Source organism: Gymnodraco acuticeps, unplaced genomic scaffold (genome assembly GCF_902827175.1).
Source record: "Gymnodraco acuticeps unplaced genomic scaffold, fGymAcu1.1, whole genome shotgun sequence".
Classification (NCBI taxonomy): Eukaryota; Metazoa; Chordata; class Actinopteri; order Perciformes; family Bathydraconidae; genus Gymnodraco; species Gymnodraco acuticeps.
Window position 1 is genome coordinate 5,159 of NW_022991767.1, and position 26,719 is coordinate 31,877.

Genomic DNA, 26,719 nt, shown 5'->3' on the forward strand with positions numbered 1-26,719 from the left:
GTTGTTGACTTTTTAATGGACTAAACCACATTTCACAGTACACTAATTAATGTATCAATAAATACGATGAAACAATATAATAAATACATTGTTTTATGAAATGGGCCGCGGATATTGAATACTTTTATATTCAAGTACATCTTAATGGTAATACTTGGAGTCAGAGCTTGAGTGCAGGACTTTTACTTAATGAAAGAACGTGTACATTGTGGTATCACTACTTTTAATAAAGTACATTATTTGAGTACTTCTTCATCCACAGTGTATAGATTTGATGTGGCGTTATGCTGCCTGTGTTGCAAGTGTTTTGTATTTTCTTGAATCAGGACTGTATTCTGGTAGAACACTACACACACACACACACACACACACACACACACACACACACACACACACACACACACACACACACACACACACACACACACACACACACACACACACACACACACACACACACACACACACACACACACACACACACACACACACACACACACACACACACACACACACACACACACACACACACACACACACACACACACACACACACACACACACACACACACACACACACACACACTCTCTCTCTTACACAGCATGGCTTTGCCCTCGTCCTCCAGTTCAAAGCGCAGTGTCTGCAGCTCCTGCTCCGACTGCTGTTTGAGCGTCTCGATGCTCTGACGGTGAGCATCTCTCAGAGACTGCAGCTCCGCGTGGTGGTGGTGGCGGAGACGCTCCTCCAAATCCTGAGGGGGGAGGAGAGGGGAGGAAAAGAGTGGTGGAGGTGGTGGTGGAGGAAGGGAGAGTGTAGAGGGACATTTGAGGATAAAAAGTTACGGACATAGGAGGAGATGATGGAGTGAGAGAAAAGAAAGGAAAATGAAAAAGTGAGAGAAAGCAGGGAGAGGGAAGTGCATTAGCATTATTTTAGATCCTCTATAAGGGCAGAAGGAGAAACTGCCCAGTCAACATACAGTGAATTCAACTGCACTGAAACACCAGCACAGTTTCTGAGAAACACTTCACCTGCGACTGTATATCAACATGTTTTAAAAACCACAGATTATTCCTCCCCCACATTCGGAAGAGTTGTCTTTAAGAGGTTTGCAGAAAGATTCTTGTGCAACACGAGCTTGACTGTGAGGAAAACTATTGGAAGTCACTCTGCTGTAGACTTTTAAAGATTCTCTCACCATCAAAATAAATTGTTATATTGACAGTTGTATCCTAGAGTTTGTGAGAAAGCAAAGGTAAGGTCACAACTGCAATGATTTCCAGTTGAGAATTGCCTTGACTGAAACTCTACTTTTATAATACTGATAATAAGTTCAATATCATTTCATTATCTACAGTGAGTATACAAAAACAGACATATTACAATTTTTGAAAACTGACAAGCACTTTTCTACAAAATGTAGTTACAGGGTGTATGCAGGAATCCTGAAGTCACATGTAATCCCTTTTAAGACCTTTTATAAGACCCTTTCCGTACATTTTAAGACCTCATCTCCACTTGGAGTTCTAACCGGTTACCTTGGCGACACACTTTACCTCACATTGACTATATTCAGTATTGATTGTCCTTCACGCAGACTTGCATTTCCCCATAACGATGGTGTTTAACAACCGGCGTAAACGGACCTTCGCGCGCTATCAAGCAGTGAGCGTGCGATGTCCTGTTCAGATGACGTCAAATCCAACGGGATGCCATCAATAAACTACACAGAATCACACTACACACCTACGCAATGATTACATTCAGGCAGACTGTAGAATACAACCTCTTTGGACCATTTATATACTTATTGAAAACAAGCTACAAAATGTAAAACCTTGGAAAATGCCGTTTAATACTTTTTAATAGCCTTCATTTTCGCTAAATTGATTTATCAACTTGTAATACTTTTTAAGACCCCGCGGACCCCCTGAGTTACCAGGCCATAGCACGGCTAACTTGCAATACTTTAAAAAAAACACATGGACAACTAATGCCTCTTCGAACCAACTCAGACGCTTGTAGTGTGAACGGTTGTATTACAGTGAGCTCATCTGTCTGATGGCTGTCAGCTGGCCTGTGAGAATAAAACTGAGACCAATATTACATTTGAACATTTAGAGCCAGAGCCACAAAGCAAGATAAAGTGAAGAAAACTAAAACCCAGCACAGGCCTGAAGAATTGCAGATATATGATCAAATCTTTTCTACCTATAATCCTGCTTTATGCCAAAATGTACTGTCATTTATTTGTGTTGGCGTGCTATGTTATCAATGTGGATAGATCCCGTTTCTTACCTGTTGTACACATGTGGACACACAAATGATGTACAGTGTCATGCTACTTTTCTCTCTTCCTCAAGTAAGTCAAACCCTGCGACCCCTTAAACAAAGTTCCCATCAGCAACAACACGTGGGTTTGCTATCCTGGCTCCTAGATGGTGGAATGAGCTCCCCATTGACATCAGGACAGCAGATAGCTTGCACATCTTCCGGCGCAGACTGAAAAACTCATCTCTTTCGACTCCACTTCGAGCGATAGAACTATTAACGAAGCACTTTTATACTAATAAAGGACTGGCTTACCTAAAGCCAGTTGAGTAGCACTTGAAATGTTTGGCTCTATGAAACCTGATGTACTTATATGATTCTGTTTTCTTCAAGGTTGTGTCTTCCTGGTCGAATGTACTTATTGTAAGTCGCTTTGGATAAAAGCGTCAGCTAAATGCAATGTAATGTAATGTAGTGTCTCTACTGTGACATGCTTTAATGTTCAAAAAGCTCTTTATTTCCCTCATTCTCCCTGTACCTCTTCCCCCCTCTGTCTGGGGTAATACATGCCTTTGCTGACTGAAATCAAATGAAGGAAATGTTGCATATTAAATGGAGTATTTGATAGAGTTCAGGTCTCATTTTCATTACCACAGAACCCTTAAAGCCACACCATTACAGACACAAAGCTGCTGTTCACACATTCAGATCAAGCCATTTTCTGTCAGTAAGACATTAAGATGCCATTTTGCAAATTATAACCAGAGCCCGTCAACAAGGAAACGTCTTCAAATGATATTCATAGAAGATGGACGGCAACATCTGCGGCATTTTAATTCCACTGATATGAAATGCCTTTGGGGAATGATTCATGGGAGGACGACAGCCCTGATTATTCAAATGAATCTCGTTCAGAGTCATCGAACATCAGTCTGGGATTTTAAGCGTTTGACGGGAGCCCGTGCTGTTTTTATGGTAACGCTGAAAACAGACGTGGTACAGATCATTAAAGACAAGATCTTAGTGAGTCAGAGGAAGACAAATAATGTTGGTATAATAAGTAAAATAAGCTTCCCAGAGCAATACAAAGACAACTATCATTCAGCCTAATTTCCTCACCAAAGTACCTATTGTTTACTCTGTATTATGTTTAAATGTGGCCTCATTTTATGTCTAATAAAACTAATGCGAATCACACAAAAGACTAGGGATGTAACGATATATCGAATATCGCGGTAAATAAATGTCTCAATACCGCCGTGAGACTGACAAAATCTACCGCGATTTATTTAAACCTTTATTTAACCAGGTGGTCCCATTGAGATCATCCATCTCTTTTTCAAGGGAGACCTGTCCAACATGGCAGCAAGTAGGTTACAACATGAACATAAAACAACAGATAACACAAAAGGACATCGTATTTACAGGGCTACATTTACACACCTAGAGACATTGACAAGTACCAACAGTATATCTATATCTCTGTCAATAAGCCTCACCTTCTTGGCAAACACTGTATTGTTGTTGAAGTGGTGGAGAGACAATGCACAGTTTGACCCACTGCTGTCACCCATGGCCAAAGCATATCTCTCTGTCCCAGCAACATCAGTATCAAGCAAGAGAGTTGTTTCCACAGCAGGGGATTTTGTAAACGCCCAAACATCCCAGCTTCTACCTGGAAATGTGGACATGCTCATATTCCTGAAAGATAACCTTGATGACGCTGAGTGAGTGAGTGAGTTAGAGTTGAGTTACTTGAAAAACTAAAGTGAAACTTGATTTATTTTATTGCAGGGTCTGATTATTATATTGTTGACACTTTAAAATACTACTATCTACTAAAATGCTTTACAAATCAGATTTATTATTTGATAAAAAAAAAAAATTCAAGTTAAAATTTTTTTTTAAAAAACACATTTTTTTTCTTTATTTTTCAATATCGTGATAAATATCGTACCGTGAACTTTTTATCGCGATATTATCGTACCGTGAGTTTTTGGTATCGTTACATCCCTACAAAAGACATAAAATGACCAGAAAAAGATACAGAATGAACACAAAAATACAGAATGACGACAAAAGACATAGAATGACCACAAAATGACACGGATTGAAGTCAACGTGTTTTGCTCCTGTAAGAGTGTGTGTGGGGTCTTATAATGCATGTTTCATAACCCGCCCTTGTATTACTTGGACATTTTATACGTTTTGTATATTAAATCGCAGAGGAGGTAAGACAATTCTCCCTCTGAAAGGAGACAGGCAAATGTTGTAGTGAGCAAGAGTGTGAGAGATAAGATAAGTGCGACAGAAGATGATAAGGAAAGCAATAAGCCCTCAGACGCTGCGTACACACACTGTGAACACACACTGTGAACACTCACTCTGCGTACACACACTCTGTGAACACACACTGTGAACACTCACTCTGCACACACACTCTGCGTACACACACTCTGTGAACACTCACTCTGCACACACACTCTGCGTACACACTCTGCTGCTATTTGTAGCTTTTTGGAGGGGAGAAGTTCGGGATGTAAATTAGGTTATGCTCGTGTGTCTGTGTAGCGAGGATTTGCCACAACTTTATTACTCCCAGGATGTAACTGGACGGACACACACACACACACACACACACACACACACACACACACACACACACACACACACACACACACACACACACACACACACACACACACACACACACACACACACACACACACACACACACACACACACACACACACACACACACACACACACACACCACACACACACACACACACACACACACACACACACACACACACACACACACACACACACACACACACACACACACACACACACACACACACACACACACACACCACACACACACACACACACACACACACACACACACACACACACACACACACACACACACACACACACACACACGTCAGATTTGCGGTAATATAAAAGAGAGTGTGCGCCAGAAGACCAATCACAACAGAGCCGGCCAGCTAACCAATCAGAGCAGACTGGGCTCTGGTTTCAGACAGAGGGTGAGACAAATAAAGAGCTTTTTGAATATTAAAGCATGGAGACATGTCACAGTAGAGACACTACATACTTAAATGAACCTGACAATGCATGGGCGTCACAGCCATTAGCCACAAGTCCCCCCACCTTTTCAAATGATTAGTTTAGACCCCCCACTTTTACTATGCGGAAAGTCCGTGAATCGGTCTATCCACTCGCCTCTCTGTAGAGCGCTGTGTCAGTGCTTCACTATCAAATCCATTCCACTTGCTTATTGGGAGAATGCCCAAATCAATGAAACTCCGTCCCATGTTTTCACTGCTACTTTGTACCAAGGCAGATTCTCAGAGCGGTACACATGAGCCGTACACATGCTGCGTGTTTTGTGTAGCTGTGTCTTTAGTTGTAAAATGATGTGCGCCACAGTTTCCACGCTGCGAGGCTCCGGCGCTAACAGTTCACGAGCGTGCTCCACTAGCACCCGGATATAAGGCGCTGTTATTAAAGAGGTGGAGGGAGAGTCCTCTCCTGTCAGACTGAGAGGCTGATAACTACAGCTCAGTGAGGTAAAGGACTCTGAGAGGTGGAGGGAGAGTCCTCTCCTGTCAGACTGAGAGGCTGATAACCACAGCTCAGTGAGGTAAAGGACTCTGAGAGGTGGAGGAAGAGTCCTCTCCTGTCAGACTGAGAGGCTGATAACTACAGCTCAGTGAGGTAAAGGACTCTGAGAGGTGGAGGGAGAGTCCTCTCCTGTCAGACTGAGAGGCTGATAGCTACAGCTCAGTGAGGTAAAGGACTCTGAGAGGTGGAGGGAGAGTCCTCTCCTGTCAGACTGAGAGGCTGATAACTACAGCTCAGTGAGGTAAAGGACTCTGAGAGGTGGAGGGAGAGTCCTCTCCTGTCAGACTGAGAGGCTGATAACCACAGCTAAGTGAGGTAAAGGACTCTGAGAGGTGGAGGGGAGAGTCCTCTCCTGTCAGACTGAGAGGCTGATAACCCAGCTCAGTGAGGTAAAGGACTCTCTGAGGGTTTAGATAACTTTAGTCTAAGTAGTGGCTCTCAAAGTGCACCAGATTGATACATTAACTTAAAAAAAAAAAAAAATCTTTCCGGGGGAGCATGCCCGCGGACCACCCTAGAGGAGGTTAGGTCCACCACCTGCCCACACCCCCTGTCAAATTGTCCCACCCACATTGAGGATGCTTCCTACGCCCATGGCATAATGTCATCTTTAAGTAGACACTTAAGTAAATGTACTTAGCTAATAGCTGTGTGTTGGTATCAGAGAGGAAACAAGTAGAGTAGGAGAGACATATAACAGAAGGTGAATGTTTGCTGGAGCAGTCACTTTGGTTTACACGGAAATAAATAATGAAGACTTCTGAGTTTTTAAGAACGGTGAGTGACTCAGAGGTGATGTTCCTTCTCCCCACTCGAACACACACTTGCCCTTATTCATACCGCCATCATGAGGACGCCGTTCCCTGACCTCCATTCAGCCTCGAGCATTAACACAATTACAGCGTCCATGGCGTCGGAGAGGGGATTTGGCGATTGTGATGTATAGCTCATCCAAATCGACCTTGACTGTGATATGGTCGGATTAGCGGTGAGGAACACATTTCCTTTGGCACCTCGAGGCGTGTTGTATGTTGCTTTGTGCGTTGCATATTTTGACCTTATAAGAGGGGGAAACGTGGAGCTGTCAGAAGAGCGTCTTGATGTGGAAACCGTCTGCTGTCAGAGGAGAGTGAGGGATGATGAGTCACTGCCACGCTAACCTTGACTCTGACAAGCCTCTGCTGGATGCAAATGTCATGGATGGAGCTTCTCAAACAGATTACATAACGGCTGCAGATCATAGTCTAAGGGTTCTTTTAAATGCATATATTAATTCGATTTAATTATTGAATTGCTCATACTTTGTTCGCTCACTTAGAAAGGTTTAGAAAAGTGTCAAAGAACTATCATTTCACGGGAAAAGCCTGCAGGTCCGCTGAAGACTTTTCTTTTTGCCGCTTCTTTTAATTGAACTATTCACATCTCACACGGCACAGTACTTGTATTCATGTACCTGTGTTATTCACGTTTTTATTATCTTTGCTCTTTAAAGTTCTAATGTGTTTTATGCTCTTAATGTCTTTCATTTTTGTAAAGCACTTTGAATTGCCTTGTGTTGACAAGCGCTATATATATTTAAAGGTCACCTATCATGCTATTTGTAGGCAATAGCATGGGTCTCAAATATATACAAATATATAAAAACATGTCTATGAAGTGTTTTGCTCAAAATACCAAACAGATCATTCTAGCCATGCCTCATATCCCTCTATTTCACTTCCTGTTTCTAAAGTGCTGATTTGGGTATAAAGCTTTAAAGAGGAGGGGTCTGAGCTCATGCGGGACCCGGCAGCTACTGTCTAAACTAAATGCTGCCGCTGATGAAACGCCATATCATGGATATCAAGGATTCTCTCTGAAACAGTCTGGAGCTCAAAGGCTTTCTCTCTTGCCGGTTATACCACAAGGTGAGTTCCTTTTTACTTCCTGCTTCTTACACACATTCTCTCCAGTACAGGTTAGCTCTGAATGTTTAGCCATGCTAATGTAAACACCGACCATATTACGTCCAAACAGTCGGGCATTGTTTCTGATAGCAACGTTTTCTGATTGGGCCGTGGGTCCACATTTCAGATATTACGTCATATCGGGACGCAAATCTGGATCAGCTCCGTTGTTCCCCGTTTTTAGAGATTTGGGTACGGAGGAAAAGAGAGAGGGTTTTGTTTCTGACGCTGCGTGAGTTCCAGACACACCGGGACACATGTTTTATGTATGAAAGACATCACAAAGGCATTTTGCATGATAGGTCCCCTTTAAACTTGCCTTGCCTAACTTTGATGGTGCCAGTAAAGGCCTCCAGTGCTTCCATCATAATGAGGATTGAGTGTGCTGAAATGCAGGTTTCTCTGGTTTTGCTTTACTGCAGTGGTCCTCACATTTCCTCAGCCATTATTCTAGTTAACTTTCCATGATAAATGCTCCCATTGTTGTACATCAGATCTCTGTCCATGGTGCTCATTATCCCTGTATGCATTGCTGTAGCTCTCCATGGTGCTGAGGTCACTTCTCAGTGTAGTTTTGCAGCACAATGTATCAGCACTCTGATTGCCTGCAGTATTTCTCTCAGGCTGTATCACCTGTGTAGTGATTTCTGATTGCATTGTTACTAAATGCTGCCAAAAATATCCTGCTTGACCTTTTGACAAAAGCTACTTAAACATGTGAGGCTGATATATCGATCGATCTGATCTTAATCCAGTTTTTCATTGAAGGAAAGATATGTCTACAGTCATTTTTCAGACCATATATGGGGTGAAATATTTGTATTAAACAAATTGAAGGGATGCATGTCATAGAAAAGATCTCCTATTGGCAACATTTTTGGCTATTTCCAGATCTTTTTAGTTTCAAAATATCCCCAACACTATTGTATGGAAACTATCAAATTATATATCGAAGTATATTATCTTTTGCAGATGCTTATAGCAAGTAAAGATATGTTTGAGGTTATTTGTTCTCCTTCTCAGTCCATAATGGGGCAAAATCTATATTGAACAAATGTAGCATGCTAGGTAATATGTAACGTAAATATGTGATTAGTTTTGAGGTCATTTTTTGCACACAGCACATTTCATAGGGTCAAAATCGTTATCAAACACTCCAGTTTCACTCAGCTCTATGTTTGACCACTAGTAGAGCTATGTTTGTGTTTTCATGGTTTACTAACTTGCACGAGGGTAAACAAGTGCATTCACAAGCATGAAATTACACTTCATGCAAGTGTCTTAAATGATTCCAAAGTTAGACGGAGTAACATCCTCAATAAAGCAGCAATGTTCCAGTTAAGAAAGGAAAGAAGAATGCTTGTCAGCAAACATTGAATTTGTCCTTGCACGGTATTTGGTATTATTTCAAATCTTAGGAAAGTACTGTTTTATAAACACGTGTTTTGAGTGCATGTCTGGCTCCGCCCACCTTCAGTCCCTCTTGCGGGCGTGCTCCCATGTCCTGCATGGAGCTGAGGTGCAGCTCCTGCAGGCGCTGCTGCCTCCTCTGGTGCTCCGTCTGCAGCTCGTCCAGCTGCAGCCTCAGGTGCTCCCTCCTCCTGACTGAACTGCTGCTGCAGCTGCTGAGGGACGACCTGCGACTGAGAGAGCTGCATCTCCAGACTCTGCTTCAGCAGGGAGATCTGCACAGGGAGACAAACGTCATACATGTTTGTTAGAAAAAATATCACTGGTCACCGGCTTGAGCTTCAATAACAGGATCCATGTATCTGGGATCCTCCAGAATGGAGTAGTCATCACACACAGAGCATTCAACTAGTTCCTGAACAGTGTCCTTCACATGCTGATATCCAAGAGAGGGAGTTACACAGTCACAAGATGGAGGAATACCGGTTCTTGTGGGTAATCATACATCCTGTCATGAACCAAATACTGGGTTTTTTCTCAAAATGTTGGATTTTATCTCAAAATTCTGACTTTTTTCTCAAAATTCTGCCTTTTTTCTCAAAATTCTGCCTTTTTTCTCAAAATTCGGACTTTCTCAAAATCTCAAAATTCGGACTTTTTCTGAATACTTAACATTTCACGTCATGTACACAGTTGGGTCTTTGTTATCATGTGTCTACTCTGATATGGAAGAGGACATTCAGTATTTTCCCAACAATGTTAGACAGGTGGAGGAGGAGGAAGTATTGCAGGTAAGTTCTTAGGTAGGAATGTATAACTACAACAGACCCTGGAAGACCACCACACAATATGGGCTATATTACTACACAATAACCCTGTGCAATATATACCATTTCTATAACTGGCACATTTATTTTAATGCAATACTTAAAGAGGCCCTATGATGAGTTTTTCTTTTTCCTTTAGTGTGTTCTATAGGTTTTTGTGCATGTAAATGGTCTTCAAAAGCTAAAATCCGTGTGTTTCCCCCCTGCCAGAAACGCCTCCATTGGACTCCTTTGTTTACTTCAGTTATTTGTGACATCACTATGAAACACTCGTGCTTCTATTGGCTAGCGCTCCAACACATTGTACGTGATAAGGGGCTAAGGGGCGGAGACATAATAACATACATAATAGTTCATAGTAATACCTCCATTGCACTCCTTTGTTTACTTCAGAAACATAATGACATAATTTTGTAACACTCGCCATTCTATTGGCTAGCGCTCCAACACATTGTACGTGATAGGCTAAGGGGCGGGACATCTCTAAGCGGTTGACCAATCACAACAGAGCCGACCAGCTAACCAATCAGATCACACTGGGCTCTGGTTTCAGACAGAGGGTGAAAAGAGGTGCTGCAGCACAGGCAGTATGAGAACAATAAAGAGCTTTTTGAACATTAGAGCATGGAGACATGTCACAGTAGAGACACTACATACAAAAATGTATATAATATGTCCTATGTAATGCTGTATAGACTGTTAACTACTTCTAACTGATAATTTCATATATTCACTTCCATAATACTGCTACTTATCCTTCCTATCTTGGATGTGTACTTAAGGGCAGAGCACTGGTGGTAATCAATTAGGTTCAAGCAAAGGATATTAAGATAATTCTTTAAAGCCACAAGCAATAAAGTTTCTTTCTCTAAGTGAATACATTTGTTCAGTTCAATGCAGGACATAATGAGCTCTGTCTAATGTGTAGGGCAGCACTAGAGCAAATTGTTGGAGAGAAGCAGCATGATTAATCAAATGAGTCTGTCTAGACGACTTCAGATAATGAATATTTGGGAAAATGTAGAAGGACGACCTTGCTCAACCTGCTGTATCTGTGTATTCCAATAACGCTGATGAGATAAAGAATAACACGCTTTCTATTTTGAATCAAAGCTGAAGACTTTTCTGTTTGCTGCCACCTTTTATTACATCTAATAACTGTTCATATCTTACCCTGCACTGCCACTTTTATTCATGTATTTTGACAGTGTTTTTAAAGCAATCTTAATGCTTTTAATGTTTTTTATTAAGCGCGATTCATTGCCTTGTGTTGAAATGTGAATGAACCTGACTTGCCGCCTTTAAAATATAGTGGATGGATTTATTAACACAGGTTATATGTGCATGAAAAGTCTATGGGTGACTTACAAAATGGTGGCTTTCTTTTACAGTCCATGTGATGTACACATTATTTCTTGAACGTTTTGAAAAAGGGATATTATTTACGATATGAGAGGTTATTTTTTATTGTAATTTTAAATAATAATAAATCAACATGATCATGGTGTGATGTTTTTGGGAGGATCTGTACACGATAAAAATGTATTTCTCAAATGTGTATAATAACATTTTGGACCTCTGCAGCTCAACAATACTGCATTTTAAATGTCTTTTGAAAAATGTTTTACTGTCACAAATACTGCATCACTTTTAATTTGGATATTTTACTCGCACACATTGCGATTCAACTCCAAATAATAGTTCATCTTGTAGTTTAGCAAAATGGTATCAGCCCACACATCAATCAAGAGGCTGAACACCTGCTGCTGTGCTTTGACAAATGTAGTAAACGAGTAATCAACAAGTAAATAAATAAACATTAATCACTGCATGTCGTCTAAGGACATCATGTGTGCAGAAATGAACATTAATACAGCCGCTGACCACAGTGTGTGTTTGTTTGTGTGTGTGTGTGTGTGTGTGTGTGTGTGTGTGTGTGTGTGTGTGTGTACGATGACCACAGGAGCACTAAGTCATGCACATTAGCATTCGTCATTAGCAGTGACTGCCTTCTCCTGTGTGTTCATCACAATGTTACATAATGAGCCTAAGAGTCAGGCAGAGTGAGGAGTAGTGAGGCAGAGTGAGACAGAGAGAGGCAGTGTGAGGCAGAGTGAGGCAGAGTGAGGCAGAGTGAGGTGAGGCAGAGTGAGACAGAGTGAGATGAGGCAGAGTGAGGTAGAGTGAGGCAGAGTGAGGCAGAGTGAGGCAGAGAGGTGAGTGTTTAGAGTTAGACAGGACAGAGAGAGGCAGAGCTAGCAGGCCAGAGTAGGAGAGATAGTGATGAGTGAGACAGAGAGAGGCAGGAGTGAGGCAGAGTGAGCAGAGTGAGGTAGAGTGAGGTAGAGATTTGACGGAGAGTGTGGTGAGGCAGGAGTGAGCAGCAGAGTGAGACAGGAAGTGAGGTTGAGGCAGAGTGAGAGCAGAGTGAGGGCAGAGTGAGACAGGAGAGACGGCAAGTGATGGTAGTTGTAGAGTGAGGCAGAGTGCGTTGGAGTAGTGAGGTAGAGTGAGACGGAGTGAGGTAGCAGTGAGACAGAGGAGTGAGGGCAGAGTGAGATCAGAGTGAGAGCAGAGTGAGGTCAGAGTGAGTAGAGTGAGCAAGAGTGAGGCAGAGTGAGGCAGAGTGCGTAGAGTGAGGTAGAGTGAGGCCAGAGTGAGGCAGAGTGAGGTAGGTGAGACAGAGAGAGGCAAGAGTGAGGCAGAGTGATGTAGAGTGAGGTAGAGTGAGACGAGAGAGGCAAGAGTGGGGCAGAGTGAGGCAGAGTGAGGTAGAGTGAAGGCAGAGTAGGCAGAGAGAGGTAGAGTGAGACAGAGAGAGGCAGAGTGAGGCAGAGAGAGGTAGAGTGAGACAGAGAGAGGCAGAGTGAGGCAGAGTGAGGTAGAGTGAGGCAGAGTGAGGTAGAGTGAGACAGAGTGTGGTGAGGCAGAGTGAGGCAGAGTGAGGCAGAGTGAGGCAGAGTGAGGCAGAATGCCATTTCTACACTGTAGCTTTGTGCATATGACAATAGAACCGTTGATCGTTGATCTGTGGTAGTCCTACCTGCTCCAGCAGATCCTCCACCTTCCTCTGCCAGCTCTCCCTGGCGCTGCTCAGCTCCTGCTCTTTGCTCTGAGCCAGCTGACTCAGCGCCAACGCCTTGTCCTCCTCATGGTCCTCTCTCAGCTCCTCACGCAGCTTCTTACACTCCTGCCTGCAACACACACACACACACACACACACACACACACACACACACACCACACACACACACACAACACACACACACACACACACAACACACACACACACACACAACCACACACACACACACACACCACACACACACACACACACACACCACACACACACACACACACACACACACACACACACACACACACACACACACACACACACACACACACACACACACACACACACACACACACACACACACACACACACACACACACACACACACACACACACACACACACACACACATTTATGTTTAAGAGCATAGCTTATACTGCGATCGACAAAACAACAAAAACATGCATCGTTTCTTTATGGAACTGTTAATTGAAGTTTCCAAAAAGCCAATAGAGCAAAGAAAGCCTACACATGAATAATAAGTACAATAAAAATAACCATGTGATACATGAACAATGTATATGTGGAGTGTTTGTTAAAGGCAGAACAGCTAAAGAGAAGCCTAAACCTTAAATCATAGTAGAGTTCTGGGATCTGTAGAGCCCTACATTTAATAAAAACAAGTGTATACATCTGATAGTAATGACATCAGTTTTTACAATTTTCCAAATAGGAATAAACCAATGATTCACATGTAAACAGATTATTTCTGCAGCTAAAAACGATGCTACAGTATAAGAGAAAACAGTGGAGCTTTGGACCATATAACCAACAAATATTTGCGTTGCAGCTTTGATTTATGGTCCATCTAAGTTGGCTCGGACTTTTCTGAAGTTGCAAATGAGATTTAAGGATGACTTCGGAAGTCTTTGATAACGGCTACATTTACACACAATTATAAAGATTCAACGAACTGCAGGTGGAGTTTAATACAATTCCTTAATCATTAAAACCATTGGTTCTATTTCTAAAGCTCTTAATCTCTCAGAACATAATGCGTTTTTTTTTCAATGCACATTTTGTTGTTTTTTGTTGGCATGACTTTTTTGAAATGGCTCACAACAATATCTGGTACAATGAAAGTCTCAGTCAATCTTATGAGAGCTCAATATCTGCTTCAAGGGAATAATAAATGGTCCTTTTACATTGAACACTGCATCTATTGAGAGACCAACAGCTTTTTGCATGGCTGTGTGTGTGTGTGTGTGTGTGTGTGTGTGTGTGTGTGTGTGTGTATCAATGTAATAGCTGTGTAGGAGTGGAGATGGCAGCTGTTAAACGAAGTATTGGGGCAAACACGTTTCTTTGACACTTTGACAGCCAGAAAGTGACACACACACGCGCACACACACACACACTGCAATATGCACAGAAAAACACACACATTCACACACACTAAACAGTCATCATGCAGCACATGTCATCATTCATGTCCTTGTTCTTTTCTTCATAAAGCACGTTGACTGTCTTTAACACACACACACACACACACACACACACACACACACACACACACACTGCAATATGCACAGAAAAACACACACATTCACACACACTAAACAGTCATCATGCAGCACATGTCATCATTCATGTCCTTGTTCTTTTCTTCATAAAGCACGTTGACTGTCTTACACACACACACACACACACACACACACACACACACACACACACACACACACACACACACACACACACACACACACACACACACACACACACACACACACACACACACACACACACACACACACACACACACACACACACACACACACACACACACACACACACACACACACACACACACACACACACACACACACACACACACACACACACACACACACACACACACACACACACACACACACACACACACACACACACACACACAGGGCTTCAAAGAGCTCTGGTCTTCCTAATAAGTGTTGCTCTGTAGCGTCTGGGCAGATGGAGAGAGGTAAAGGAAAGTGGGTGAAGGAACTGTCAGGAGACGGAGGAAGCATGGGGATAACATGTGGGATAATTGGCTGATCCTGCGAGATACGAGGCACATGTTCTCAGTTAAGACACCGAAATCCTCGTGCATGCCTTCATAACTTCCAGAATACACTCCTCTCCTCCGACAGCAACGACCAGCTGCCAGAGACTCACAGGATGTAAGAAGTCTGATCATGAAACATCGGTACTGATGTCTCTGCGGCGGCTACTAGTTCACACCAGAGCTGGTTAATAATCCTGCTTTTATCTTCAACACAAGCTCTGTTGGTTGATGCTAAATCCAGGCTGAATACACGCCTTATTTTTATCATTACAGTATGAGACCTCCTTAATCACAACCACTGTGTACCCAGTCATATTGTTTTATCTATGTTTTTAACAAAATCATTATGACATTAGTGTGGTGAGTGATTTCACAGCTAATACTGTTTGTCTTCTTTTCCCTTGTTGTTTACTGGCTTGCAGTTAGGGAATAATTTACTAAGGTATTTAACCTTCGACACAGTTCATAATTTTCTCCTTTCACCGTCTCTTTTCTCATGGCATAGGTCTACGGCCTTGGGTATTGCTGCTATCTCTCTTAAGGAGGGGCAGCTTGGGCGCATTGTTGTTCCAGCTTATGACGGAGCACAAGCTGACATGAGATAGGGACATCTGGATGCCCTTCTTTTCTGTTACGTAGGTTTTCTGTTACGTAGGTTTTCTGTTACGTAGGTTTCTATGGACGACAGCTCTAGTTAGATTCAGGGTCCATATTTGTTTCGTTTTGCTGATGAAGAATGTTGATTATTACACTCCAAACTAGTTAAAACCTCCTACACAGGAAATATTGGTGAGTATTTTTTCCAGAGTTATTACTATTTTGCTCTGAAATAGTGATATTTAATCATTTTGGAGTGTATTTATTACTCATAGCTTCTAGAGTGCGATCAAAAATGCAGAGTCAATTCTATTGGAGTCAAACCATGACCACGCTGTAACGGAGGTGATCTCTGGGGCCGTAGATCTCGGTCTCTTATATTATATAGCTTCATTATTGGCGAAGTATATTACTTTGTTCCACGCTAAAACATTGCACAGGAAGCATGTGAATCTATGTCATTTAAGCATCTATTTGTCACGATCTGTCTATGTTTTAGTTTGTCTGTCTCTGTTTCCTGTTGGAGTTTGAAAGGGTTCCCCCTCCCGTCTTGTCTGTTGCTGCTGATTGTGTTCACCTGGTGCCCCTGTGTTTCTCCTCCCCCCTCACCTGTGTCTTGTTGGTTGATTAGTCCTGGGTGTATTTAGGGTTCTGTTTTCCTGTTAGGTGTGTGAGGTCTTTGTTGCTGGTGACTGTGTTCACGTGAGACAGTCATATTGAGGCTGTGTATCATGAACCACAGCGATGAATAAATGCCCACACCGGGTTGTATTTTAACTCTCTGCCTCTGCCTCCTTTGCTTGGTCGGGCCGCTCAATGGTTAGCTTCACACACGCCCACACTCGTGTTACTTAAGCACTTTGGTTTATTGACCTTTTTTATTATAAAGATTCATTATGGTTCATTTTTTCTATTTGGAGTAAAATGACCTTCTATTTGGAGTAAATGACCTTCTAGTTGGAGTGAAATGACGTTCGATTGGGAGTAAAATTACCTTCTATTATGAGTAAAATGGCAGTAGAGTTGTTTTTAATATACACTACATAGAGTAAATAACCATTAAGCAGAGTCCAAATCTAAGCACATAATAGAGTAAAATGAACTCTAAAAATACAACTCTGAACAAAGAGTACATTTTACTCTATATAGGTTGGGACCAAATGTAATATTTTTAGAGTAAAATGTCCTTCAATTTGAGTCAATTTGACAAAATGTACTGTGTAGCAGAGAGGAGAAACCCTCAAAATTGATTGTGGCATCTCAACCGTGACATGTCTTGTGAATTCTCCGGCCGAAGCTCCAAATAAACCGTCAGTGTTTGCCATCAAAGCTCCAGCTCTCCTCATGTCTCTCTGAGTCCTGACTCCAATTGCTTCCGAAGTTTCCCCCACAAAGTGAAAATGGTTTTCCCTTTTCTGTAGTGTGTTATACGCATATGGGTTTGTGTGCATGTAAATGGTCCGCAAAGGCTAAAGTGTGCGGGAGAGAAACTGTAAAGTACACATACAAATGTATATAAAGTTACAAGGTGTCTCAAACAACAATTTGAATTCCTTTGACAACTTTAAATACACACAGCTCACCTGCTGTAATACATTCTGTCTTTTAGAAATAACTGTGTACACCTGACTTCCTCTTTGTAGAAACATTCAATACGATTTTTGAAAAGGTTATTCAAATCCTGCAACATGTGGGCTTTCAATTTTAAGGAAATACCTAAGGAAATTAGGTTTTTCAACTTGGATTCTGTTGTCAGCAGGCAGATAAACACACTACCATTTTCATTCACATAGCAAGTGGCCTTCTACCTACCATTTATGTATTTATTAAATATTTTCTGCTTTATGGCTAAATATTTCCAATAAATGGCTCTTGTGCGGAGAATTCTCTTCTCAAATTACTTCCTCCAGGTCACTAACAAACCCTCAAGCCAAACATTTCTGTCGATATTTTGGGAACAGGTTAACAAGAAAGGCTTTGAAAACATGCTCAGACCAAGGACTCGTCGACTTCCTTTTTGATTATGTTATTCCCAACAGCTATGTATTGAAGAACGGCCAGGAAATTATGTTTTGAGCTTCAGAGACTTTGAAAGAGGCTGCGGTGTCACGTCCATCTGAGATGAAAGTCACACTGCTGCAATAAAAGCTCTTCACAAACACTCAGATGGGATTAGAGCTACTGTACGTGGTAATGAGGGGGATTATATATTAGCTGTCCTCCTGGTGTTTACCTTGTTAATGTCAATGACAAATCACAGGCGGAGCTACAGAGTTTACACACGTTTTCCCAATCCTGCTTTTATACCATCTCTGCGGGGGGGATAATGCAAAGATTACCAAAGGCATTTGTTTTCATCCTCTGAGGATCATGAGTCCTCCACAACTTTGTACGTTTACTTTAGTCCTGTACTTAACCCTTAAAAGGTTTCTGTATACAGTCAGTTGACAGGCTGCGTCTATCAAGTGGGTGTGATATAGGTAGGGTGTAAAACAGGTGTGATAATGGTGTAACATGGGAGTACAGGGTATCTGCAGGAATCCTGAAGTCAGATGTAAAACCTTTTAAGACCTTTTTTAAGACCCTTTCCATACATTTTAAGACCTCATCGCCACTTTGAGTTTTAACCGGTTACCTTGGCGACACACTTTACCTCACATTCACTATATACAGTATTGATTGTCCTTCCTCCTTATCTTCCAACCATTTGGACGCAGACTTGCATTTCCCCATAACGATGTTGTTTAACAACCGGCGTAAACAGACCTCCGCGCTATCAAGCAGTGAGCGTGCGATGTCCTGTTCAGATGACGTCAAACCCAACGGGATGCCATCAATAAACTACACAGAATCACACTACACACCTACGCAATGATTACATTCAGGCAGACTGTGGAATACAACCTCTTTGGACCATTTATATACTTATTGAAAACAAGCTACAACATGTCATACCTTGGAAAATGCCCTTTAATACTTTTTAATAGCCTTAATTTTCGCTAAATTGATTTATCAACTTTTAATACTTTTGAATACCCCGCGGACACCCTGGGTAATAACGGATACATATTGGTGTAAAACAGGTGTGATAATGGTGTAACAGCCACTAAACAACCTCACCAAGGTCTCCAGTGTGACCAGACACAACGTCTCCTCTCTGCTCTGCTGATCCGCTCTTCCTCCTCTGTTCACTTGGTAATCCTTGGAGCTCTCTGGTGATTCTACTATCACAGGGAGACGCTGGGGCGGGGATTAAAAGGCAGCCTCCTTAATGCAGACGGCTCACTAACCATAGTGTACTCACTCCAAACACCAAATGAACAGAAGCACCTCCTGAGAATAAAGGGCTGAGTGCAGAGAGACAAAGGGAGGTGAGTGAGGGCTGATGAAGAGGAGAGGAAGAGCGACGGATCTGTTTCCATCACCTAGTTTCCGTTCCACTTCAGTCACATGCTTTTATCACATGGCAATACTTATGTTGATGGGTAATGTTTGTATAATTTGTATGCTATGACGTTTGTTTTTGCTTTGTGCATCCCTTTGGAGGCATTTCCTTTGATTTGGGGCTATAATATATTTTGATTTGATTAAGGGAGGCTGTGGCTCAGTGGATAGTATGATAAGACCACTTCACCCCAAATTGCTCCTGTGGGGATTGTCCACAGTACTGAATGTATGTTTGGATAAAGCGTCTAACAAATGACATGTCATGTAATTAATCTGGTATTTCTACAGTGTGTGGATCTTGTTTTTAAGATCCCACTCTTATTATAACTACTATTTATTAGTGATTTAACCACGGTCGGTTTGTCAGAGCGGCAGAAATGTATAGCAGGTATTTATTTATCTGTGTTCGTTGCAGCCACTTTAAATCAAAATGTCCCACAATTGCTGTCAAGTTTTTTGGTTTTTGTCACTTTTAATTCAACAAGCGTTTTCATACAATGCTTATTTCCAGGTTCATACTTGCAGTTTGGTTTTCTTTAATGCTTTAATGTTAAAAAAACACACTTGTTATAGCAGAATGTTTAATACAGCGTATTTCTGGTATATTAATGTAATGGTATAAGCTATATGATGTGTGTTACGGAGTTGGGTCACACAGAGTTAGAGAGACAATGGTCGTTCTGAATTACAGAGAGGTTTTTTATATATATTCCTAAAACGATGTCCCATTTGAAGTAAAAGTAGATTAGCGCAATAGTCTTTTCTTCCACTTTTATGTATAATCAAAAGGGTGTTTTTGTGACTATTTGTGAGTAGGTACAGTACAGGTGACCTGTGACTTCTGCCTTGAGTAAAATGATTATCCATTGATACATGTTTTTCAGAAAGTCATTTTGGGCTTTCGAGGGCGGAACTCAGTAGGTTACTTGTAATAATTATTAATATTTTTGATTATGTGTAATTAATAAAAGGATGGAGTGTTATAGCAGAATGTTTAATACAGTATATTTCTGGTATATTCATTTAATGTCACATGGTATAAGCTGTATGATGTGTGTTACGGAGTTGGGTCACACAGAGTTAGAGGGACAATGGTCGTTCTGAATTATCAATAGATGTATTCATTTTAAGTGAGCTGACATCGAGGTTGGAGGAAGTTCAGAGAAGGCCTTAGGGTATAAGAACAGTTAACCTTTGTTAGTTGACTACTCCTAAAGGACGGCATGAGACAAGTACACTTTCGACATCTGGAACATACAAGTATAGCATTCAGAGGCAGAACATGTGATATCGTGTGTTAGCTAATGTAAGGAAATGTGTGTGCGTCATGTCAAGAGTCCTATATATGTTTCTGTAAAGTTCTACTGCTTGGGAGCATTGCTGTAGGGACTGCTTGAGAGCAGAGGTAATGTTTTCCTCGTTATTATTGATTGTTGTACAACGAAATAATAATTGATCAACTATACCTGTGTTTGTGTTTTATTGTTCCCTTGTTGTGAGTGCTAAATTGCCACAACACACTTTAAAATGTTTTTTATCTGTCTTTTATATACGTTCGCTTACCTTCTTAATAATGCTTCTACTTATTTCATTTTCATTTAACATGCATGTGTACTCACTTATGTTATTTGCTTTTGTATAGCCACTTCATTTAATATGTTGCATGATGAGTGAAGTTTGTCCCTGTTAGGAATAAGTTTGTGTTTGGGTTAAAAATAAAGAAATATGCTTGGTGCTTCCTGGGAGTTGTATCAAAAGAAAACAAGTGTCTGGAGAGACGCTGCTGACAGATTTAGGTTGAGATGATTCCCGAGATACGAGGATGAGGAGGAGGAGGAAGCTAAAGGTTCCTAAACAGCATCCTGGTATTTATACATCACTTATTTGACTTGACACTCATTGGCCTCCTTTTTTATTGTGCTTCCCTCTCCTTAAACCTTGAAGGAGAGGATTATGAGGCCAATAAAAAACATTTACGTTCATTTTAGGGATCTTGATCCGAGTCTTGGTTCAGAGTGATGCTTATAATTTGTTTTAGTAGTTGTATATAATATCTAACCTCTGTCTAGAGCTCGGGATTGAATGTATTTACCTTTAAACCCTGTAGGAGTTAACAGGTGAAGAAGTTAATTTGCGAGTGGATTTGATTTGATGATTCTGGTGTTATTATGAGATGACATTTGAAGCCCTGCCTTCAATACAGTAATACAGGAAATGAAGCGGAGTAATAACAAATATCACGGTGAGGCGCGCAGTGGCTCAGAGAGCGAGGAACGGCTAAAAAATATCAAACAATATCAGGTGTGACCTTTACAAAGAGCCGGGGCGTTTACAGATTAAATTAAGTTACAGGTTGAGAAGAATCACAGAGGAGATGGAGCAGCACATGATGAGAGGAAGCAGACCATACATGTTTTTGAACTATAAACAAGAACACAACCACTGCAAACAAATGTATATTGGTGTTACGGCCGCTGCCTCCCTCTGTTCTGAATGTGTTCTCTGTAAATGAGCTGTGCGGTTGCCCTGATGTCATTGGCTACCCATCTCCTGGTCCGCCCCCGAAGATTGTGATTGGAGCACGCCGGGCCCGACGCGCTCCAATCCCAGCGCACATCCGGCGCGCACCTTCCGGAGACGACTACAAAGCCTGGGGACAACGATCAGTCGGGAGGCTCTGGGTGTTTCTCAATGTCGAGTACGCTTGCTTGGTAGCACATGTCTTCCGAGCAGGGGCGGATCTAGACAAATATTCATGGGGTGGCAAGAGGGTGGCAGGAGATTTTGAGGGGTGGCATCCCCTGACAGAAGTATATGCTGATTTAAATCGCAATCATATCAATCAATTAGGGGTGTAACGGTACACGTACCCGTACTGAAATTATTCAGTACGGGCCCTTCGGTTCGGTACACGTGTTGTACCGAACGAATATAGCGTTAAACGTAAACAAATTGAGAACATGAACAACTTTCTGGAAGTAATCTCAGGTATATATCATAGAGCGACCAAGTAATTTCATTGGACGAGAGGCATACTATGAGAGCTGGTCACAGGGATGCGTTCAAATGTAGTCAGTAATTTGAGGAACTGTCGAAATGGCGAACGCAGATAAAGTTGAGCTGAAAATCCTCCAGCATCATTGAAGTCTCCGGTTTGGGAACATTTTGGTTTCGTAGTTACGTACAAGGATGACGGACAAAGACAGGTGGACCGAACCAAAGCTGTTTGTCGGTATTGTTCAACTAACATTGGTTACGCGGCTGGCAATACATCACACTCATTTGAAAAGGCATCACCCGAATGTGAATATCGCCGGTACCAAAAGAAAAAAGACTGAAGTGCAAACCCAACTCCCACTAGCATTTAAGCCTCCACCACTCGCAGAGAGTTCAGACCGAGCCAAAGCTATTACAAACACCAAGTATCCTTATGTTGCCATGTTATCAAAGCGCTACCTGGCTGTATCTGCTACCTCTGTCCCTAGAGAGGGTGTTCTCCACAGCAGGAGACATTGTTAGTGCCAGCAGATCTGCCATTTCAGCAAGCAATGTGGACAAGTTAATCTTTCTTTAAACAACATGAAAATACAATGACAAGCAAGTCCTAATGTCAAGCTGGCTGCTTAGGTACAGTACAGTTCAAATACAGATTATTTCAGTTCATCGAAATGCTGCACCTTAATGTTTATTTGACTATATTTTGTATTTATTTGAATACATTAGTCACAGTTTAATAATAATTTAAAAAATGTTTTTAATGTTTTGTGATAATTTTTTCTGCTGTACTGAAAACGTACCGAACCGAACCGTGACCTAAAAACGAGTTACGTACTGAACCGAAATGTTTGTGAACCGTTACACCCCTACAATCAATGTTAACTTGGAAAGCCACAATATTAATATTTTAACTCAATCACATAGGTGATATTATTGTGGCACATCAGTAAAGCCTTACATATAAGGTGGCAGACGTAATTTAATGAATTTTAACTGAACAATAACTGAATGAGTTTGTCTCACTCTTAGACCAGCAGGGGTTCCAAATCTATGCAGACTGCTGCAATAAGTACATTAATTAACTGTCTCATCGATGTTTGTCTGAATGAATATGATACTATTAACAATCATATTATTCCTATCAGCTGTCAATCACTGTTAATAAATAATAATAATAATAGATTTAATTTGTTAGCGTTTTTACAGGTGCTCAAAGACGCTTTACAGATATAGTGAAGAACTGTTATGATTCACATATTCATTTATTATTGAATAAACTATATTTATTTTTGGAGGAGTTAATGATGAATGTTCATCAAGATGCTTGCTCACCCTCCTTCAAATTTGAAAAACAAGTAATTATATCATTATTGATATACAGTTACAACCTTGACTTTACATCAGAAAGAACAAACATTAAAGAAGTGACTAACTGCATCAGTTAGGGTTAAAAAACGTGTATTCAGCTAAAACATCGCTGCAGTTATTATCCAGTGGAAGGTCCTTACCTACTGGCCTAGTTAAATCAAAGTGGTTACTTTCTGTTGGCTGGGCAGTGTAGTTTTACACACCGTCTTATTTTACTTGTTCAGGACTTACAATTGTTTTTTGGTGGCAGACCCCCTCAAAGAAAAAAATATATACACGCATACAAGGTCATCATCTTAACAGTTTGTTATTCTCATCGAGTCATCCGTGAGCAGAGCATCAAGTTGGCATGTCTATTACAGCTGAATGCGGCGATTACTATTTTGTTCAGCAAAACGCCTCACAAACGTATTAAGATCAACAGCTGTAGTGCGTTTGATTCAATGCTGAGTACAGCCAAACTTGACATTCTCTTCTCTGTCATTGTAGACCGCAACTACCCTCATTCCTTTAGTGCTTGGTTCCGAAAGGCTTCTCGTTTTGCGTCGTCCCGTTCAAATGAATTCGCCACCAATCATATTTCCACTCTCGCGCCAGGACCGGGGGAGGGGTTACATGACGTGCATCTTGTGCTGCATTCACTTGCACTCGGACATTAGAGACTTTCTCTCATAAATGTCCGATGAGCAACAACTTTTCTTTCAAAACAAAGATGCCAACTGGGGTGGCAGCTGGGGTGGCAAGGCTATTGTTTAGGGTGGCAGTTGCCACCCCATGCCACCCCGGTAGATCCGCCCCTGCTTCCGAGTCACTTGCTTCAGAAGCGAGGCAAGAATACTTCCTGGCATTCGGAAAGCGAAGAGTGGAACAGGCGAGAAGCCCTGTCTTACATTTTCCGCCACAGATTTGGGGGAAATTGGTCCGTGCGCAAAGCATTGTGGGTATATTAAGACCGCGGAGCCTATACATGTGCAGCCTCGAAATTTCTCGCTATGAAGTACGCCGGGCTCGATAGAATTCCAAGTATGCTGGACATTGGAACAGTACTTCGGCGGCACTCGATGACGTAGTATGCTTGAAATAGTGGCTCTGGAGCAGCTTTCCTCGACATTGAGAAACACCCTCTGCTGTGTGAACAGACGCCCCTCGTACTTGCTCTTTGACGTAGACAAATCTGTTAACAGTGGTTAACTCGTGTGGTCCGTATTAGTGTTGTTGTGATTAGATGTGTTTAGATTAGTTTAGTATTATGTTGACTGTTGTCCTATAGCGTAGCTGTGTTTTCCTACAGCCTCCTTTTGTTAGTTTGTACCACTTTAATAGTGAGGGTTGTTTTGTCACTATTTTTGTGTATTCATATCTATTCCTTTGTATTTGATTAGGCTCCCTTTTTAGACCCCATTTACACGGGAACATTTGCGTTTACGCACCGTATCCGTTTTCAAAAAAGTCTTCCGTTCACACGCATTCGGCTCAATTAACGTGTCCGTTCACACTAGACCGCTGGAAATGCTGGAAACGCTGTAGTACATATGCCAGGCCTGTAAGTGGCGCTGCTGCCGCCACAAAATACACCAAAAGCAGCGAAGAAGACCCCGGAGCATGGTTGCCCTTCCGTTTATTCTCCGCGGTGGACGGCGTGTGCTCCTGCTGTATATCTCTCCGGTAGTCCACCAGCAGATGAAAACACCCACCTCTCCGCCTCTTCCAAGGGACGAGGGGACGGCGCGGCAGAGTTTCTGTTAACGTTTTTTTTCGCTGGTCAACATGTCCTTGAAATCTTCCGGACAAAATTTGAAAAGTGCCGGTCAGAGGTCTTCTTTGTTATTTATTTAACTTTAAAACAAATTGATAACGACTCTATATAATAATATAAGAATAATAAACGGAGCCTCTCTTTTCCTCCCCCTCTTCTGACAGCCCAGCAGCTGATCTCTGAGCAGGAGACGTGGGGAGAGGGAGGCGGGGCTATTTAATCGTTAGCAGAAAATGATCTTATAGGGCGTACACACGGAGCCGTTGGACCCCCCAGAGCATTTCGTTTGTAAATCTATCCACCTTGGGACCCATTATCGTTTGTGGGGCCGTTTCTATCGTTTTGTTATGGCCTCGTGTAAATGAAAGGGCTATACGCAAGAGAAACTATGCGGATCCAACCCGTTTTGTTCTCGTGTAGACGGAGTCTAAGGCCCCGGCCACATGAGGACGAAAACGGCTAAACGCATAGGATTAACGCAAACGCAAACGCAAAAAAGCTTCCGTCCACACGCAATATTCACCGGATAGTGTCTGTCCACACGAGACAGCTCCGTTTAGCTCCAACCGCTGGAGAAGCTGCAGTACATATGCAGGAGCCTGTACGTGGCGCTGTAACTTCCTCCACAAAAGCAGCGAAGAAGCATGGTTGTCATGGTTGCCCTTCTGTTTATTCTCCGCGGTGGGGGCCGAGGGAACCGGGCAGAGTTTTTCACCAGTCAACGTGTATTCAAGTTGAAATCTTCCGACAAAATTATAAAAGTGTCGGTCAAAGGTCTTCTTTGTTATTTATTGAGCTTTAAAACAAATGAATAACGACTCTATATAATATAATAATAAAATACACGGAGCCTCTCTTTTTCCTCCCTCTCTTCGGACAGTGTCAGTGTCTGTCTCATGCAGCAGCTGATCCAGTAATGAGTGACCCGGCCGACAGTAAAAATAAACATATTTATAACTAGTTTAGGTAGTTTGAGAGGTGTCTCCGTCCTGTCAGATTAGACTTCACTCGCGTTTATGTCCATATCGAGAGAAAGATAAATAATCTGAATTCAGTGTGCAGTTTACTTTGACGCAGCAGAGGTGGGGAGAGGCGGGGCTATTGCCTCATTATTATCAGAAAATGATCGTATAGGGCGTACACACGGAGCCGTTGGACCCCCCAGAGCGTTGCGTATGCCGTTCTATCCACCTTGGGACCCGTTATCGTTTCCGCAGTCGTTTAGTGCCGTATTCGGTCGTCCTCGTGTGGCCGAACGGTCT

The 26,719-nt window shown here is 42.0% G+C and overlaps 1 protein-coding gene across 1 annotated transcript in view; it reads right to left on the reverse strand.

Annotated features, from left to right (window-relative positions):
* Positions 1 to 600: 600 nt before the first annotated feature.
* Positions 601 to 26,719, reverse strand: part of LOC117535113 (protein FAM184A-like) — a gene marked incomplete at its 3' end in the record, with an annotated part of 139,565 nt that continues 113,446 nt past the window's right edge. The window contains 4 exon segments of the mRNA XM_034199444.1: positions 601 to 752; positions 9,344 to 9,469; positions 9,471 to 9,557; positions 13,153 to 13,303. Of these exon segments, the coding sequence (XP_034055335.1) occupies positions 601 to 752; positions 9,344 to 9,469; positions 9,471 to 9,557; positions 13,153 to 13,303 (516 nt within the window).